The sequence below is a fragment of the Esox lucius genome, chromosome 20, assembly GCF_011004845.1.
Source record: "Esox lucius isolate fEsoLuc1 chromosome 20, fEsoLuc1.pri, whole genome shotgun sequence".
Classification (NCBI taxonomy): domain Eukaryota; kingdom Metazoa; phylum Chordata; class Actinopteri; order Esociformes; family Esocidae; genus Esox; species Esox lucius.
In genome coordinates, this window is record NC_047588.1 from 18,802,913 (window position 1) to 18,822,490 (window position 19,578).

Sequence of the window (19,578 nt, forward strand, 5' to 3'; positions counted from 1 at the left end):
CAAAAAGCTCTGGAATTACTAACACAGACATCCCCAGTGGCATCCTATTCTGTTAACAGTACAGGGCACTGACTATGGGTCTGTTTAAATAAGTGGAATATATAGGGAATCAAGTGTAATTTGGACACAGTCTTTATATATCTATATATCAATTGTTCTCTTGAATATACCAGAGAGGAAAATCCCTGAAAGACAGACCTAGAACACCAGATTGGGAACGCTTCAGTTGATATGCAGTTTGCAAGACAGCGTTATTATTTTAATGCCATTTTAAATGAAAGGGACACTGAATAGTAGTTCAGACTTTCACAAAAGGCTCATGAATTCAATAGTCCTCCTGTGGCTCAGTCCTTGAAGTTACATACATTGTGTTTTAAAAATATAGAATGTTAATCTGGATATTCATATCAGATATCTTAACAAAAAATATCTGTAAGAAATTGTAACTGGTAGGCAATCCTACTGCTAATAACTGCAGTCTTAATACTAGTATACAGTTGATATAAAAAGTCTACACACCCCTGTTAAAATGCCAGGTTTTTGTGGTCTTAAAGAATGAAACAAAGATAAATCATGTCAGAACTTTTTCCACTTTTAATGTGACCTATAATGTGAACAATTCAATGAAATCATATAAAGTGACTTTGATTAATCACAAATAAAGTTCAGCTGTTCTTGTAGGATTTTCCTGACATTTTCTTAGTTGCATCTCAGAGCAAAAGCCATGGTCCGCAGAGAGCCTCCAAAGCATCAGAGAGATCTCATTGTTGAAAGATATCAGTCAGGAGACGGGTACAAAATAATTTCCAAAGCATTAGATATACCAGGAAACACAGTGAAGACAGTCATCATCAAGTGGAGAAAATATGGCACAAGAAACACATTATCAAGATCTGGACATCCCTGCAAAATCACATGAGAAAACATGAGAAGAAAACTGGTCAGGGAGGCTTCCAAGAGGCCTACTGCAACATTAAAGAAACTGCAGGAATTTCTGGCAAGTACTGGCTGTGTGCTACATGTGATTACAATCTCCCGTATTCTTCATCTCTCTTACAATGAAAAACATCCAAGCCCGGCTGAAGTTTGCAAAAAAGCACGTGGGAAAATGCGTTATGGTCTGATGAAACCAAGATTTAACTTTTTGGCCATAATTCCAAAAGGTATGTTTGGTGCAAAAACAACACTGCACATCACCCAAAGAACACCATACCCACAGTGAAGCATGGTGGTGGCAGCATCATGCTTTGGGGCTGTTTTTCTTCAGCTGGAACCGGGGCCTTAGTCAGGGTGGAGGGAATTATGAACAGTTCCAAATACCAGGCAAATTTGGCACAAAACCTTCAGGCATCCATTAGAAAGCTGAAGATAAAGAGGAAGTTCACCTTTCAGCATGACAACGAACCAAAGCACACAGCCAAATCCACAAAAACATGGCTTCACCAGAAGAAAATTAACATTTTGGAATGCCCCAGCCAGAGCCCAGACCTGAATCTAATTGAACATCTGTGAGGTGATCTGAAGAGGCCTGTGCACAGGAGATGTCCTCGCAATCTGACAGATTTGGAGCGCTTTTGCAAAGAAGAGAGGGCAAATATTGCCACGTCAAGACCTGCCATGCTAGTAGACTCCTACCCAAAAAGAATGAGTGCTGTAATAAAATCAAAAGGTGCAACAACAAAGTATTAGTTTAAAGGTGTGCACACTTATGCAACCAGGTTATTGTGAGTTTTTTATTTTTCCCCCTCAAAGATTTCAGTTTGTTTTTCAATTGAATTGTTCACGTTATAGATCACATTAAAGGTGGAAAAAGATTTGACATGATTTATCTTTGTCACATTCTTTTACATCCCAAGAACCTGGCATTTTAACAGGGGTGTGTAGACTTTTTATATCCACTGAATATAGTTTATAGATTGAGGCATATACTATGTATATTTCAGAATTCTTGGCATATCTGATGGGAAAGATCATCTAAAAGATTTTGAAAAACGCTTGAACATATATTAAAGGATGGCTCATTTATATATAAATATTAATCAGTCTAAGATTCTTGATAGTGACAGTGTTTTAAACAATAACAGTAACACCAGTTAACTAAGGGAGAGATTAGAATTTTACACGATGAGATCAGCTTTCCGGAAGGACGGTACCTCGTGAACTAAGTTCTTTTCACAAGAATTTAGGAGTTTCTTTGCAGTCTCTGTTCACTGTAGATTGTCTTGAAAGATGTTTGGTTGGAGGGAAATATTGAGTGGAATGAATCGTGTGTTGAAAGGTTGTTGCTACCGAATGTAGAGAACAGTCCATGTGGATGGTAAGACAGTAGCCTAAGCCGACGAGCTGTTTTCGTCCTTTTTCCGGCAGCATGTAGAAAGGTAATGGGTTCAGGATTGCATGCTGAACGGCGATTAGATTATGTTTTTTTTCCTCGAAGACTCGGGGAGGGTGATGTGAAAATATATTTGATTTTCTTATTTTCAGGGGGCTATATCCTCTGGATACCACGTCATGTTACGACCAGTCCCTAACTATACAAGAGTGTAGGGTTGCAACAATATACTGACAATATATAACCAATATACTGACAATAGTAATAATCTGATAATAATTATAATAGTTTACTACAATAAATTATTTAGATTAAAAGTAATCAAAGAAACAAGGAGCAACAGGTATGCACTATAATACAACAGGTGTTTTACTCTTTAATTAAAAGGTGTTAAAATATTTTTATAACATAAAAAAGAAAATAGTACATCTTCTTTACATCCTTCTTTTTTTTTTTTATGAATTTTTTAAAAATAAATGTATAATAATATTAGTTACCAAAGCTTCATTATTAACAATGTTATCTATGTTGTTGCTGCAAAGTGTGCGTGATACATACTCTTTTCGCCGGGCAGACTTCCTCTTCTCCTCATTGAGTTCGTGAGCGGCATCCCTCAGCTTGACCTCTGACCCGGGGGCACTGGCAGGGATGATGTCCAGCTGCAGCCCTTTACTCTATAGGCCAGGCAGGACATTCATTAGAGGAAAATGACATGTCACCACCAGGGGGCACAGCACAAACACATACAGATACACATACTGAGTCTGTCTGTGTATCTGTGTGTCTGTGTGTGCTGTACCTGCGTGTGTCTGTCTGTGTATCTGTGTGTGCTGTATCTGCGGCTGTCTGTCTGTGTATCTGCATGTCTGTCTGTGTATCTGTGTGTGCGCGTGTGTCTGTCTGTGTATATATGCACAGACAGACGCAGTTACAGACAGGCACACGTAGATACACAGACAGACACAGAGATACAGTGGGTAGAACAAGTATTTGATACACTGCCGATTTTGCAGGTTTTCCTACTTACAAAGCATGTAGAGGTCTGTAATTTTTATCATAGGTACACTTCAACTGTGAGGGACAGAATCTAAAACAAAAATCCAGAAAATCGCACTGTATGATTTTTAAATAATGAATTTGCATTTTATTGCATGACATAAGAATTTGATCACCTAACAACCAGTAAGAATTCCGGCTCTCACAGACCTGTTAGTTTTTCTTTAAGAAGCCCTCCTGTTCTCCACTCATTACCTGTATTAACTGCACCTATTTGAACTCGTTACCTGTATAAAAGACACCTGTCCACACACTCAATCAAACAGACTCCAACCTCTCCACAATGGCCAAGACCAGAGAGCTGTGTAAGGACATCAGGGATAAAATTGTAGGCCTGCACAAGGCTGGGATGGGCTACAGGACTATAGGCAAGCAGCTTGGTGAGAAGGCAACAACTGTTGGTGCAATTATTAGAAAATGGAAGAAGTTCAAGATGACGGTCAATCTCCCTCGGTCTGGGGCTCCATGCAAGTTCTCACCTCGTGGTGCATCAATGATCATGAGGGAGGTGAGAGATCAGCCCAGAACTACACGGCAGGACCTGGTCAATGACCTGAAGAGAGCTGGGACCACAGTCTCAAAGAAAACCATTAGTAACACTACGCCGTCATGGATTAAAATCCTGCAGCGCACACAAGGTCCTCCTGCTCAAGCCAGCGCATGTCCAGGCCCGTCTGAAATTTGCCAATGACCATCTGGATGATCCAGAGGAGGAATGGGAGAAGGTCATGTGGTATGATGAGACAACATTTTTGCTTTTTGGTCTAAACTCCACTTGCCGTGTTTGGAGGAAGAAGAAGGATAAGTACAACCCCAAGAACACCATCCCAACCGTGAAGCATGGAGGTGGAAACATTCTTTGGGGATGCTTTTCTGCAAAGGGGACAGGACGACTGCACCGTATTGAGGGGAGGATGGATGGGGCCATGTATCACGAGATCTTGGCCAACAACCTCCTTCCCTCAGTAAGAGCATTGAAGATGAGTCGTGACTGGGTCTTCCACCATGACAACGACCCGAAACACACAGTCAGGGCAACTAAGGAGTGGCTCCGTAAGAAGCATCTCAAGGTCCTGGAGTGGCCTAGCCAGTGTCCAGACCTGAACCCAATAGAAAATCTTTGGAGACAGCTGAAAGTCCATATTGATCTCTGTAATTGCAGAGGAAACGTATGATCTCTGTAATTGCAAACAAAGGTTTCTGTACCAAATATTAAGTTCTGCTTTTCTAATGTATCAAATACTTATGTCATGCAATAAAATGCAAATTAATTACTTAAAAATCATACAATGTGATTTTCTGGAGAAAAAAAAATAATATTCCATCACTCACAGTTGAAGAGTACCTATGATAAAAATAACAGACCTCTACATGCTTTGTAAGTGGGAAAACCTGCAAAATCGGCAGTGTATCAAATACTTGTTCTCCCCTCTGTAGATACAGACAGATACACTGACAGTCACACAAGACACCTCTCCTCTAGTACTTACAACCTTGTTGGATTCAGAGGATACGATGCCCAGAACTTTCTCCAGACAGGACCGGTACTTGTCCATACGGAGAGAGAAGTCTCTGTAGCGTTTGTCCACAGACGTGACCCATTTCTTTATCTCCAGCGCATGGGCGTGTCCTTTGTCACAAAAGCCATCCGCCAGCTGGATCAACAGTTTCACTCTCTCTTTGGTTTGCTGTCAATACAAAGAAAGAGGGACAGAATGAAAGGGAGAATGAACAGGGGACGTGGTCAGTGTGTGTCACCCACAGGAGCCAAATCCCACTGTGCCAGGGCTTCATGGGCACAATAGCGTTTTCTGCAAAACAATTACCCAGAAGCCCAAAGCAGCAATAGGCCACCCTGTGTCTGGGCCTCCACAGAGTCGGCAGCAAAACAAATGATCCCAACGCATCCCAAATGGAGCCCCACTCACTAACACTGGATAGTGCACTAGTGATGTTGATGATGGGGTTCTGTCCTGACATTTGTTATGGTTTTGATCCGGTTTATGCGTGAGACAGACTGCCTGTCATTAGTCTCAGTACAACTCAACACACCGGCTAAGGTGTGTTCTCATCCATTTAGTTAGAATTATGAATAGTGACTCTGTGGGTTCCACAGGGTTGTTGACATTCGACGGTGTGACACGTTTGGTGCTAATCGGTCAAAATAAAATAAATGAGTTGAAAGTGTTTCGATGGAGCTGACACTGCTGGGTGTGTCCTTCACCTTGGCTGTGATGTGGAAGTCTTCGTGCTCCTTCAGGAGCTCCTGTGTGTGGTGTATACTGGACCCGGTGGAGGTGTGTGTCGACAGGTAGAACTCCCCCGTGTCGTGGATCCACTCCAGAGCCTGTGGACCAATCACAACAAGAAGACATTCGTATCACCTGCAACGATGTTCCCTGGGTCACACCGCCTCGTAGACTAAAGGACACTAGTGTAAATGGTCTAGCACCTCGCTACTGCAAGTCACTGTGGATAAGAGCATTCGCTAAATTAAATGTAAACGGGGGCAAGCTTCACTGCTGCCTCTCCAGGTCAGAGTAACGTCTACAACAGCCCACACGGGGGAGCAAACGTTCTCCAATAAAGACACATCAGTCTGCTTCACAAGTTTCCACTGTCACTGAGCACTGACTGAATGAGCGGAGTGTTTTGGGAGACAGAGTATGGGGAGACACAGCACTGAAAAAAGCCAGTGGTAATGCAGGTCAATAAAGCTGTGGTAATACTACTAGGTAAACTCACGTCCAAATGTCCTATTTCTCTATAAACACATCCTGAGGATAGCTCTGAATGGTAAGGGAACTAGATGTGGTCTGTCAGCCCTCAGAATAGAGCAGATAATGCTTAGCTGAGCAGTTTGCACAGGGTTCAAACAGGCGGTATGACCCTGCGTATTGTTATACTTCTACTGTCCTAACTTGGGCTGACCTGTTGTCATTGTTTGACGCGTCTTGTAAATGTTGATTCTTTTGATTCAAAGTTGTAATTGTGGTTCTTCTCGAGTCACAGCACTGACCTGCTTGGCGCTGCGTTCAAACACCACATACTGCTGACACTGGTCCAGTCTTCTCTTCCTCATCGTCCAGAAATGAAGCACCCGGTTCTCCCTCTGCAGCAACTCATTCAAGATGTCTGACAAAACAACAAGCAGCACATTGCTATTCAAACAATGCCAATGTCAGAAATAGCAAGCAAAATCATTCCCTGTGGTGTAATACTAGAGTATTTAAGTATTGCCCTGTAGAGTTTAAGGAAAATAAGTGCTATTTGGATTTCATGCCGACGGGAGAGGAAACGATGGAAGAAAAACAATCAAAGGTCCATTTCATTGGGAAGGAAAAAGGAGCACACTTACTTTTGACCTGTGTTTCAGGTGCCTTGACGTGAGACAGCATCCCAGGCATGTTCACACTGTTTCTGTGCAGGTACTTCAGGAAGACGTCCGCGTTTCGCCTTGCTAATGTGCAGGCCTTGAGGAAGGCTTCCTTCTGCTCCAGATGTTTACTGATCATGGGGGTCACATGATCGGACTCACTGTTAGGGCCCAGTTTGTCGGCCCCTCCACACCAGTCCTCCTCACGCTTATACTCCTGCTCCAGGCTCTCCAGCACACTGCAAACCTACAGAACCCCGTGCAACACAGGTCAAAACTACACTACCCACAATGCACCGCACAGCTCGAGCACATGAACGTAAACTAAAGGCAAACTGCAGTGTGATACCGTTTACTACAATCCGATCTAGAGCTTTGTTAGACCCTATCCTGTGCCATGTTACTGGGCTATAGCTACCTGCTCTGAGGTCTTGTAGAAGGCCACTGAGGCATTGACCAGTTTGAGCCGGTCCTCCATCTTGAGCATGAGCTGTTGCCAGTGGTCGGCGACCTTCTCGGCACAGTCTCTGATGAGGTCCATGTCATAGTGGTTGGCCTGGAGCAACGCCTCCGCCTTCTGCTGCACCTGAAGGGCACTCTGATGGGTTTTCTGGATGGGTGGGGGTCAGGGATGACAAGAGGGGAAAATACAATGGTTTCCACTTCACATTGTTAACACTGATGTCTTGTTTACACATGTTAACGACTACAGGAAAAGAGTCTTACTGCACACATCATGGGATTCTACCTGGCTACTTCTATCGTGAATGTTAACACACCTCAAGCCAATATCATTACAAATCGAATCAAATGGATGGTGTCATTGGGAGGGAAAATCTCCAAGAGGGTTAACTCTCCTGGCTCCAGAGGGCTGCCGGCATCATATTAGCCCTGAAGAAAGTAGGTCATGTATAGGATAGCATTTAAAATGAGCCATGCTCAGAAGAGTTCAAAGGAAAATATACTGGGTATATTATGATCTGATGCTGGTGAAGTAGGAAAAGGCGAGTATTCCTGAAGAAAGATGAAAGGAGGAGTGAGAGGCTTAGCGCTTCAGGTGAAATGTGCAGGAGGAGAGGGGAAAAGGAGTGAGCATGGACTTGAGCAGAAAAAAGAGGGGAGGAGTGAGATGGTATGGAAAAAGAGAGGGAGGAGGAGAGAAAAGAAGGAGAGAGCGAGATACCTCTATGGCATGTTGAAACTGCTCGTGTTCCTTCTGGAGCTGCTCCGCCTCCTGTAGAGAGCTGGCTGTGATCAGACCAGCATTCAGCATTGACTCTCCATTACGGATCCAGCCAAGCACCTGAAATACACGAACGCAATGAACCAATCAGGGCTGAGAGCAGGTCACACAGACAGCACCCCCCCCCCCTGTCGTCCCGAGCTTTGCTCCGTCAGGACACCTGGTGAGGATCTGGCACGTTCTCCGTATTCCCACCCCGCTGCCAAACTCGGAGCTCATCATAGCAGCTGTGTGTGGGAAGAGGTCACTACTCAGTCAACAGAGACAGGCAGACAAAATAACTATTCCTTCATTTTGCCCGGCCTTCCCTCTCAGCTTATAGCCATAAAACTCACACGCACACACACACAGGCTTCTCTTTTCTATTCGAGAACATGGGTAATCTCTCGCTCTACAACCATGATCGAATTAGGAAACTGAAATAAATAAATACACAGAATAAGATTAAGAGATGATTCTCCCGCTGGCCTACTTGTTCTTCTGCCTGAGTTTAGGACAGGTGGTCATCTCAAAAGGATTGCTCCATTTTCCCAGCATGCATTGTTTCAGAGTGGGACTGTGGTTCAGCTGCATTCAAGTGAGGGAATAAGATAGAGGAAAGATGTCGTGGATGATTGATGTGGAGAGGAGCTGCAAACTCATTCATTAATTTGTCTTAGAGAATTGAAATGCCTTAACTGCCCAAAGAGGACAATTAGTTGTAAAGCATCAAACTAAATCCAAAATAACCCGGATCAACAAAAAGAAATACAACTAAACATTTGCTACATATAAGACACTAACTGGAAAAAAACAAAACAAAGGCATATGTTCCAGTTTGAGGGAGAGCTAGGCTAAAGGTCTTAACATAACAGTGCTAAGACTAAGACTTGAAGTCTGCGAGCAAATATTTGTATTTTTACCAGTTTTACTTACTCAAACATGCTCTGAGGGCAGAAAAAATATGATTTGTACAGGCGAACATCCAACCGAAATGGAGAGGAGGCGGTACTCATGAACACTTCAAATTACATCAAGAAGCGTGCAATTCTGCTAATATCTGTGAAAGTGTAAGTTTGCCTGTTATGTTATAATGATGTATGTACTAAATTACTTGATTACCCTAACATTCAGTGGTGTATTTTTGGTCGAGATAACATTCACTTGCTTTTTTGATCCAACTTGAAATTTTAATGGGTGTTTGCCTGAACCAATCAATTACTTCCTGACCCTCAGAACATGTTTGAGTAAGTAAAACCTTGATGCCTTGTCTGGGATCCAATTAGAATGTCCCTTTGGAACATCATAACTTCATGACATCCTCAAACACAGATGTAACAGATAGCGAAGCACCTGATTAATATAAAAGGCATCATATTACAATAATTTGTGTCATAATATCACCATATACTGGACTCCTATTCCCTGTTGTACAGTGGGGTGGGAAAATTGGACACCGATTATAATTTTTTACATGAATTGCATTCCCTCTAAATTTTTGTCAAACTTTCCATTTCAGTTTTTCAAACAACTGTATTGCTAGACGTAATTTTCTGCGTCAACATAATTTCCATTTGGACTGAGTTTCATGCCATGTCAACCTGGATTTTCCTAGGATTTTCCTGGTTTCAGAGGTTTCCTGGTACAGGGTTATTTGTATGCCATTTCCTAGGCACCAATGGAAGTAAAACTCTTCTGTAGATGGCATTGTTAGGGCTTATTAGACAGATCAGCTTGACCAGATGTTTCCATGTAAACTAGAGGAGTGTCACAAACTACACAAGTGTCACAAAAAAGTCACATGTGTCTTATTGACCCACATGTGATAAGCTTAGTGTAAAGGGAGAAAAGTGAATGTGTTTCTTCATTTGTAGGTATTCTGTGATCATAAGCACACCACTTGTTAATGATGTTATACAAACTGCAGTAAAATCACTCTTTTTCAGGTGGTAACATACGAAGAAGAACAGGTGATATAGTACACAGCTACATCATAAGCACCACTTTTACAAGAAATAGCTAAACTTATCTACAGGAAAGAGGAATGTATCTTTAAATGGTTCATACTTATAGTCACTGTTATCTGACCCTTGGTTTTTACAGAAGTAGAACCATATAGGCATACCAACAGTGGGAAACCGCTTAATGACAGTTGTTGATGTGGTTATTATACAGATGTACCATCATGATTGGTAAAACTGGTTCTGCTTCTCATTTCAGATTTAAATAGCAGAGAGTTTACTTTGCTCTTGTTGGGAAATATTCAAACAATTTCTAAAGGTTCACAGCTACATACGTTACCAGTCAAATTGTTTTACTATACCATCAAACACAAAATGGCCAATAACACCTAATATTCCAATAATGCTGACTTTACCCTACATTAACGACCTATTGGAACAGAAAAATTAAACACATTCAAGCCTTTTGTCTGGTAGATAAAGCATGTATGTTGTATTCAACACAAAAGAAAACATCAACCAAGATATAGATACGTTTTTTGTAAGTTTGAAGCAAAATAAATAAATAAAACAAAGGAAATGTGTCCCATTACCCCCTTCCCCAGCCAGAGAAGACCCCCAACATCCCATGGTCTCCCATCCGAATGCAGATTTATGACCAAAACTCAGTTTCCCATTCAAATACATGCATTTCAATATTTGTTGGATGACATGAGAATAGACATCTTAGGCCATAAATATGCAGGTATTGAAATTAAACTGCATGAGTAGATAAGAACCCCTTATCTGCTTCACACTATGGTGGTGTTTTTTTATGTTGAGGGACTATTTTTGATTCTACTATCAAGGATCTAGAAAGATCATGTATTGACTAATTGTCCAAGAACCCTACCAAATTTTCTCCCTAACATTTTAGAAAACAATTTAGTGCATGAAAACATACAAATACATAACTTCAACCACTACATTTCTGAAATTAATGTTTTATCTTCATTTATCTTCTTTGAGCATAAAATATCGCACAATATTTAATTATAGTATACAGTAAGTTTTGTTAACCTTTATCAATGGTGTATAAACCTTTAATCCTTTCGTGGAACATTTCACCACATAGAATTAAATAAATCTGTTCGAAGGAGCTTTTCACGCTCGATATTACATGCACAGCCAGAGAAGGCAATCCATAATCATGTGCTTTCCTCATGAGATTATACAACAACTTATTTTACAACAGCAGCAACTCATGGTAGTCATCCCATATTCAGTACTGTCCCTGGAAAGATACAGAGAACCAAACCGGAAGAGAGTGATAGAAAATGAGAGGGTGAAAGAAAATCAATTAAAGACAGAAAGTGAAAGACAGAAGTGCTGTATACATAACAAAGAAGGCAAAAGAAAGAGAGTAAAAGTGAGAAAATGAGAGCAAATGTCAAACATACGAGAGTGACAGAGAGAGAATGCAAGTGAAGAGAGAAAGCGTGAACGTCTTCTGCCTGGTGCATGTTCACCTGTTTCACTTCGGCCTGTAGGTGGCGTAGTTGGACACACTGTTCCAGGTGTCTCCTGTGCTGCTCGGCCGCCACATCCAGCTCCTGTTGCTTCTCATGAAGGAACTCCAGCAGGTCCTGAACACGAGTGGCCATGTCTACATCCCTGTCACACAGCAACTCCACACCTGGACAGAGAGAGGGCGGGGTTGGGGGGGGGGGTCGGAGTCAAACACAGAAGGACCAGGGAGTCACACAGAAAAACACACGGAGAGACGGGGTGGGGGGAGAGATGAGAGTGTGCTCATCAGATATTGAAGCAAATCCTGAAAATGACACAATGGATAGCACCGTTATACAACCCAAATGAGGAGAGCTTCCTTTAAGTAGACCAATCAGGTCAGCCTGTACATGTGGAACGTTGAGAGATTTTAGACACCGTCCAACATGAATGACTCCATATGCCCAAAGTCAAACACACAGGAACATCCACGTTATATTACTTACATTTCACTCCCGTGTTCCAGACACGCATTAGACTGCTGGAGTGGAGAGTAGAAACTCAGTGTGTCGGTCTCTCTGACGTCCAGGAGATGAATATGTGCTGGATCTGCCCTGAGACGTGTGCCGGCCATGCCAAATGGTCTCTGTGTATGTGTTACCTTACTGATGCGTGTTTGTAGCACTGCCTAGTGGTTTTACCCAGATAGATGAGTGTCTAGGATTACCGGGAGGAAAATCTACTCTTCTGTCCCCTGCCTGCTGCTTTACTGAGCTCTCCAGCGCCCGATAGATGGGTTAAACCCCCCCCCACCCACCCAACAGCAGCAGGGATTTGGCCAATCTGGTGTGTGTTTCTTCACTACTCACCGCTGGCCTGGACCTCGGTAACGTACTGCAGCAGCTCCTGTCCCTGGTGGATGACGTCGAAGGTCAGGTTGTTCATGGTCAAGGCTTTGTCAGCGTGGTGCTGGAGCCTCTGCTCGGCTAGTGTCAGGTCCTCCGTATCGAACTCACTCATCTGCTGGGACAGCTCCTCATTCCAGGACTCCAGGTCAGAGATGATCTGTCAAGGGTTACACGTCATTTGGAATATCTCCCAAAGATGACCTATAGGTAGATCAGCTGTGAAGTCAGGGTAAAAATGCAGACATAAGGGACTACTGTAAGTTTCAAATGAAAGTCCCTCATATCATGTCCAGGACAACCATGAGTACAAACACACACAAGACCATCATTCCAACTGTTGATGTGGAATCTTACATAAGAGGGATGCTAGCTACATCAATGTTCGAATAAAGGATTTCTACTGTCAAAACATTGAACTTGCAGCCCTTATTTAAGTGTCTAGTGCTCCATAGAATTATACAATCCCCACTATAGAAGTGCTACACAGACTACTACCCAGTCTATGACACAGTCTACAACACAGACTATGACACAGACTACAACACTGACTACTACACAGACAATTATACAGACTACTACACAGACAACTACACAGACTACTACACAGACAACTACACAGACAACTACACAGACAACTACACAGACTACTACACAGACTACTACACAGACTACTACCCAAACAACTAAACAGACTACTACACTGACTACTACACAGACAACTACACAGACTACTACACAGACAACTACACAGACTACTACATAGACAACTACACAAACAACTAAACAGACTACTACACTGACTACTACACAGACAACTACACAGACTACTACACAGACAACTACACAGACAACTACACAGACTACTACACAGACTACTACATAGACAACTACACAGACTACTTCACACACTACTACACAGACTACTACACGGACAACTACACAGACTACTACACAGACTACTACACAGACTACTACCCAGTCTACTACACACACTACTACACAGACAACTACACAGACTACTACACAGACTACTACCCAGTCTACTACACAGACTATATGGCATGACTGAAGGTAGAAAGGACTGTCTGCTATGTTAGCACTTGTTTAAGGACGAACATAGACTTGCTGAATGGTGAATCATGACATGCATGACATAGATGGGTAGTTCTTCCTACGTAATGGCCAACTAGACCTACCATACCTAACCCAGCTGTAGCCTTCCAAACGCATCTGAATGACATTAAATCTATCAATCCAATTCTTGAAACAATAGAGAACCAACAGTGTGGATGCCAGGTGATTGTTGTGTTTGTTGCCAAACCCATTATGCCCTGTACACAGGAAATGGAAGCACTGTCATGTCATTCATTTCAAAGACCACACACAATGGAGTGGAACTGCAAGGCCCCCCAGTGGTCAAAGTATTTTTTAGGAAATAGAAGGGCGCATATATTGATATTATTTTACATTTTTATAATTTCAGTGCCACTAAGGTCCCTCAATCAAGTTGAGGTCAAAGTAACTAAACAATATGTTATTATCTTTGGAATAATACATTTCTGCCCTCTCATTTCTGAAAAGGTCAGATTTTCCAATCTCCCCAAATAAATTCAATCTCTGATGAGAGACAGGCTGCACTACAGACTGTACACTAGAGCAAACTAGTAACACAACGCGAAAAGGACACACATTGACATTAAACACATCTTGACGTGAATGGGGCATTAGAAACCTCATGGCTGCACGCAATATATGACTTTCTAGTTCAATTCCTTTCCCTATAATACAAATTGCCGACATGTTTTTCAGAATAACTTCACTTATATTTCAGAGATAGAGATACACAAAACTGTATCTGATGGAAACAAAAAGCATCCAGATGTCACGCACCAACTACAAAAAAGTAATATTAGTCAAGACCTCAGGTGCTGTCTGGCTACCCAGCAGACACACTGTATGAAACACGGCCACAGTAGACCCTTTACCATGACACGTGAAATTTATCTCAGATGCATCCTGTATCCATTGATCATCCTAGATGTCTCTAGAACTAGGGAGTCAACCTGACAGATTCAACTGACTGGATATTACTCAGGAAGACACACATTTGTATAAAGCCTATATAAAGTCTCACATTTAACAGTGCATTTCAGAGCAAAAACCAAGCCAGGAGATCCATGGAACTCTCTGCAGACCTCCAAGATAGAATTGCGAGGAGGCACTGATATGGGGAAGGTTATTTAAAATTGCTAAAGCAACAAATGCTTCCAGGAGCACAGTGGGCTTCATTATTGTGAAATTTAGAAGGTTTGGAACCATCAATACTCTTCCTAGAGCAGACCGCCCGGCCAAACTAAGTAACCAGACAAGAAGGGCATTGGTCAGGGAGGGCACCAAAAACCCGATGGCCACTCTAAGACAGCTTAATAGTTTCTTTGCAGAGATGTAAGAACTTTCCAGAAGAAAAAACATCTCTGCAGCACATCATCAGTCAAGCTTTTATGGTAGAGTGGCATAACAAAAACCACTCCTGAGTAAAAGGCATGAGGAAAAAGATCATCTTGTCTTATGAGATCAAAATGTAACAATGCACTATGTCTGGTAATAACAAGGTACAACTGATCCCCTGGAAAATTATCCTGTGAAGAATGGTGTTGGGAAAATCTTTCTTTGGATATGCTTCTCGGTAGCAGGGACTGGGAGATTGATCTGTGAATGTCTTTGACTGGCCCAGGCAAAGCCTGGATTTGAACCTTTTGAACATCTCCCCGTCTAATCTCACAGAGCTTGATATGACTTGCAAGAAAGAATAGCTGGCAGTCATACCCAAGAAGGCTCAGAGCTTTGATTGCTACCAATGGCGGTTGTACAAATGACTGAATAAAGGGCCTGAATACTTACGTACATTAGATGTTTCCATGGAAAAATTCAAGGGGTCTGTGGGCTTATAGTTTGCTTTTCCCTAAAAGATGCCACTATGCGTTCATCAAGGATCAGCATTAGCATGCAAAGGCAGCTGCACATATCCAGATTTAGGGACTGGGAAGCACTTTTTTAATGTCTTTGGATTTGCCTGGCAAAATAGAGTATACCTACATTCATGTTAAGCTACCCATAAATATAACAGTTTAGTAATGTCTGCAAGATATATTTTATTTAATTGTATTTATTAGGCATTGTTGTACTTTATTGGACAGGAAAGTGGTGAAAGATAAAGGTTGTGTCTGAGCACTGGGACGATATCTTAACCCATGCTGCATCAGTATTATAGCATCGAGATGATATCTTAACCCATGCTGCAGCAGTATTATAGCATCGGGATGATATCTTAACCCATGCTGCAGCAGTATTATAGCATCGGGACGATATCTTAACCCATGCTGCAGCAGTATTATAGCACCGATATGATATCTTAACCCATGCTGCAGCAGTATTATAGCACCGGGATGATATCTTAACCCCTGCTGCAGCAGTATTATAGCACCGGGATGATATCTTAACCCATGTTGCAGCAGTATTATTGCACCGGGATGATATCTTAACCCATGCTGCAGCAGTATTATTGCACCGGGATGATATCTTAACCCATGCTGCAGCAGTATTAGAGTACCGGGACGATATCTTAACCCATGCTGCAGCAGTATTAGAGTACCGGGACGATATCTTAACCCATGCTGCAGCAATATTAGAGTACCGGGACGATATCTTAACCCATGCTGCAGCAGTATTATAGCACCGGGATGATATCTTAACCCATGCTGCAGCAGTTTTAGAGCACTGGGATGATATCTTAACCCATGCTGCAGCAGTATTATAGCACCGGGATGATATCTTAACCCATGCTGCAGCAGTTTTAGAGCACTGGGATGATATCTTAACCCATGCTGCAGCAGTATTAAAGCACTGGGATGATATCTTAACCCATGCTGCAGCAGTATTAGAGCACTGGGAGTGTTGGGAGTGGAACACTACAGGCTATTAGCTACAGACATCGCTTCACCTTTTATATTCTGTATGAAGTGAAACACAATGCTGCTCTCAATTATTCATTCCTTACTTATTGTGCTTGTGCTGTTTGTAAGTCTATATGTAGCCTATTGAACCCAGTAACATTGTAATTGTATAGCCTAAACTGCCTATAAATCCATGGACACTGGAAAGCCAGCTCTTGCAACAGTTGGAGCCCAGCCTATATTTAATAAAGATTGAGCTAAACTCCGCTGTCAAATAGCACAAGTGGGGCTTTATTGCTCAATCTAATTGGTGCTCATTCAATTTTCACCAGGCCGAACAGACACATCAAGATCAGACTTGTGCACTTCAGCAACTGAAAGTCTGATTAACATGTCACTGACAAAAATGTAAAAATAGGCCTGAATGTAGCAGATGTTAATACTTTTTGTACAACCAAATAAAGTATGCCATATTATGAGACCAGCATTTCAACAGTGCTGTGAAAGAGTCCTCTATGAAAAGAAAAGTACAAACAGAGTAAAATAATAAATCCTTAGATCTTGTGTTATGTTCAGTAAACTGTACAGCTACTAAAAAATACTGTTACTATAATGAACTGTTGTAATACTGCAATTACTCTACTATACTGTACTGGTTACTATACAGGCACAATACCGTACTGTTATGGTACTGTTATTATACGGTAATTATAGTCCACTATACTGTACTGTTATTATAGTGCCATTAAAGTGCACTATACTGTACTGTTATTACACTGTTATTATAATGCATTATATTGTACAGTTATTATACTGCCATTACAGTGCACTATACTTTACTGTTATTATAGTGCACTGTACCGTTATTACAGTGCACTATTCTCTACTGACATTGTAGTGCACTATACTGTACAGTTATTATATTGTCATTATAGTGCACTACACTATATATATATATATATATATATATATATATATATATATATATATATATACTGTTATTTAGTGCAATGTATTGTTATCAGAGTGCACTATACTGTACTGCTATTATAATGCAATATACTGTACAAAGTTGTTACTATACAGTACTATTACCATACCACAGAGATTTTATACTATACTGCTGCTATACAATAACTATATGACACTATAGTTCAGTGGTTCCCAAACTTTTTCAGTTACTGTACCACTGACAGAATTTTGCTCTGCTTGGAGTACCCCTGAAATAAGTACCCCCTCATGTTAATTTCACTAGTAAGCCTATGAGTCATGGGTGTTTAAGTACCCCCTGTGGAGAGGTCCTAGTACTCCGGTTGGGAACCACTGCTATAGTTTATACTATACAGTACTACAGTACATTTTCCTACCTAAAAATCTCAAGGCATGTCAAATAAAAAACGAATCACAGTTGAGACAAAGAGGAAAATTCAGTAAAATATTCATATATTAATTATATATTTTTTGTTCTACATGGTGGGACATAATGCAAAATGAAGTGAGAATATGACCACATATTGAAACAATAATCCTCATATCAGGGTAAAGATGGCTTCACGTGATTATTAAGTAGTGTGCCCCTTCTGACGAACTCAATACTGAGCGTCGTACTCTTGTGACGTCATGGTTGACAAAGAAAAATAACCCGTCTCTCATCCATAATTAGACATAATTACCACATCATGTAGCCCTACACTACCGCTACAGCAAAGGAGCCAGGACCCCAGGGGACATGTAAAGCAACAGGTTTAGTCACATAACTATTGGTAGAGTTTAATGTGATATGATGGAATAGAGACAAAGTAAGAAGAAAAATGCTTTGTGTTCACTACATCATCATGCATTGCTTCTTATAAAAAAGGCTGTTGGAAATAGAGTTCTGAAGTGTTTCATGGAAGAACCAGGCACCCTGGACTACATGCGATTCAGTATACTTAATACACTGGAAAAAGGAATAAAAAGCTTAATTCTACCATGCTCCATATCCAAATCCTCATCCCATTTAAAAAATAAATGATTCAGGACATCACCTATTACCCGACATGCATGGAGTTGTACAAAGTCGGTTGACATTGTATGTACTGTACAAAAAAGGTAACTACTGGCTGGAATTACACAAAAACACAAAAAAGGGCGCCAGTTTAGCCTGGAGATAATTCAACAGCCAAACCAAGCCTTTATTATTTAGGTTAAGCGTCGGTTTAGCCCGGAGATAATGTAAAAGGCCTTTATAATTTAGGTGAAGCATTTCGCTAACTGGATCAGCATAGTAGTCTTGTTGTTTTTCATGTAAACAAAAATACCCATGGCATGTGACAATGATGCAACATCTGTTTTTTGACAGCGGTACTTTCGGTCTGAACCTTTGGATAAGTCTATCATTTACTGTAACCATACGGTAGCAGACCACTGAAGCAGGAGACCTGTATAGTCATGTTCATCATTATTTTGATCAACCAATGGCCTTGCAACAACCAGGTCATTCATAATCCTACAAGCCGTACTACTCAGATCTACAGAGTGAAGACAGGAACAAAACAGAACAAACAACTTTTCGTGTATTTTACTATGTGACTGCATCAACAGTATTCATACAGAACGTCTGGGGTTGAGAACTGTCTCTCCTTTGAACACGGCACTCAGCCAATATCAACAGTAAAATACTGCTTGTAGATGAGATGAATGAAAGCAGACAACAGGTAATGTCAGCAGGTAATAGTTGCCATTTAGCGACCATGCACTAAATAACAACCATATAAACACACATACTGTACATACGCCACCAGCAGACGTCTATAGCTCCACTCTTTAAGACCATCTTCCTAAATTCTGTCTCGAAAATGTCCTCATGCAGTCTGGAGTGCTACAACCCAAGAAAAAAACCAAGAACAAATCAAATAACTCGTAAATCGCTCTTGAAAACACCTTGCTGACATTCTACGGTCGTCATATTCACTTAACTCACAAGCACATTGAAGCAGGCTGAAAGCTCCCAGGCGTAAATACCACAAGCCTTTAGTCCTTTCAACAAATTCTCTTCAACTGCCACTCTCCTCTTCTCTCCTTTTTATCCAGGTACCAGGAGCCACTTACCATGCTGGGCTTCTCTTACATTGCAGGGTAAAGCAGGCACGCCATCTTCCCTTCCTCCCCGGGGCCCCGGCTGACTGCAGCCTACCCCTGCCTCACCTGATGACGAGTGAGCTACCGAACCCCTTCTGGGGGACTAGGAAGGAGCTGGGAGAAAGATAACTCCCTCCCTCTCTCCAGCGTGGCCTTGTACAG

At 41.5% G+C, this 19,578-nt stretch overlaps 1 protein-coding gene across 6 annotated transcripts in view; it reads right to left on the bottom strand.

Moving 5' to 3' along the window:
* The window catches only part of triob (trio Rho guanine nucleotide exchange factor b), a 141,452-nt gene that overhangs the window by 40,034 nt on the left and 81,840 nt on the right, over positions 1-19,578 (bottom strand). For 5 of the 6 annotated variants that reach the window (XM_029115547.2, XM_029115549.2, XM_034288687.1 and 2 more), the window contains 9 exons: positions 12,305-12,500; positions 11,456-11,622; positions 7,948-8,067; positions 7,183-7,374; positions 6,747-7,011; positions 6,408-6,523; positions 5,613-5,735; positions 4,879-5,076; positions 2,891-3,006 (listed from right to left, as the gene is read on the bottom strand). In XM_029115547.2, coding sequence (XP_028971380.2) covers positions 2,891-3,006; positions 4,879-5,076; positions 5,613-5,735; positions 6,408-6,523; positions 6,747-7,011; positions 7,183-7,374; positions 7,948-8,067; positions 11,456-11,622; positions 12,305-12,500 — 1,493 coding nt within the window. The remainder of the gene's footprint in view (positions 1-2,890; positions 3,007-4,878; positions 5,077-5,612; positions 5,736-6,407; positions 6,524-6,746; positions 7,012-7,182; positions 7,375-7,947; positions 8,068-11,455; positions 11,623-12,304; positions 12,501-19,578) is intronic. The other variant, XM_029115548.2, reaches the window with a different exon arrangement.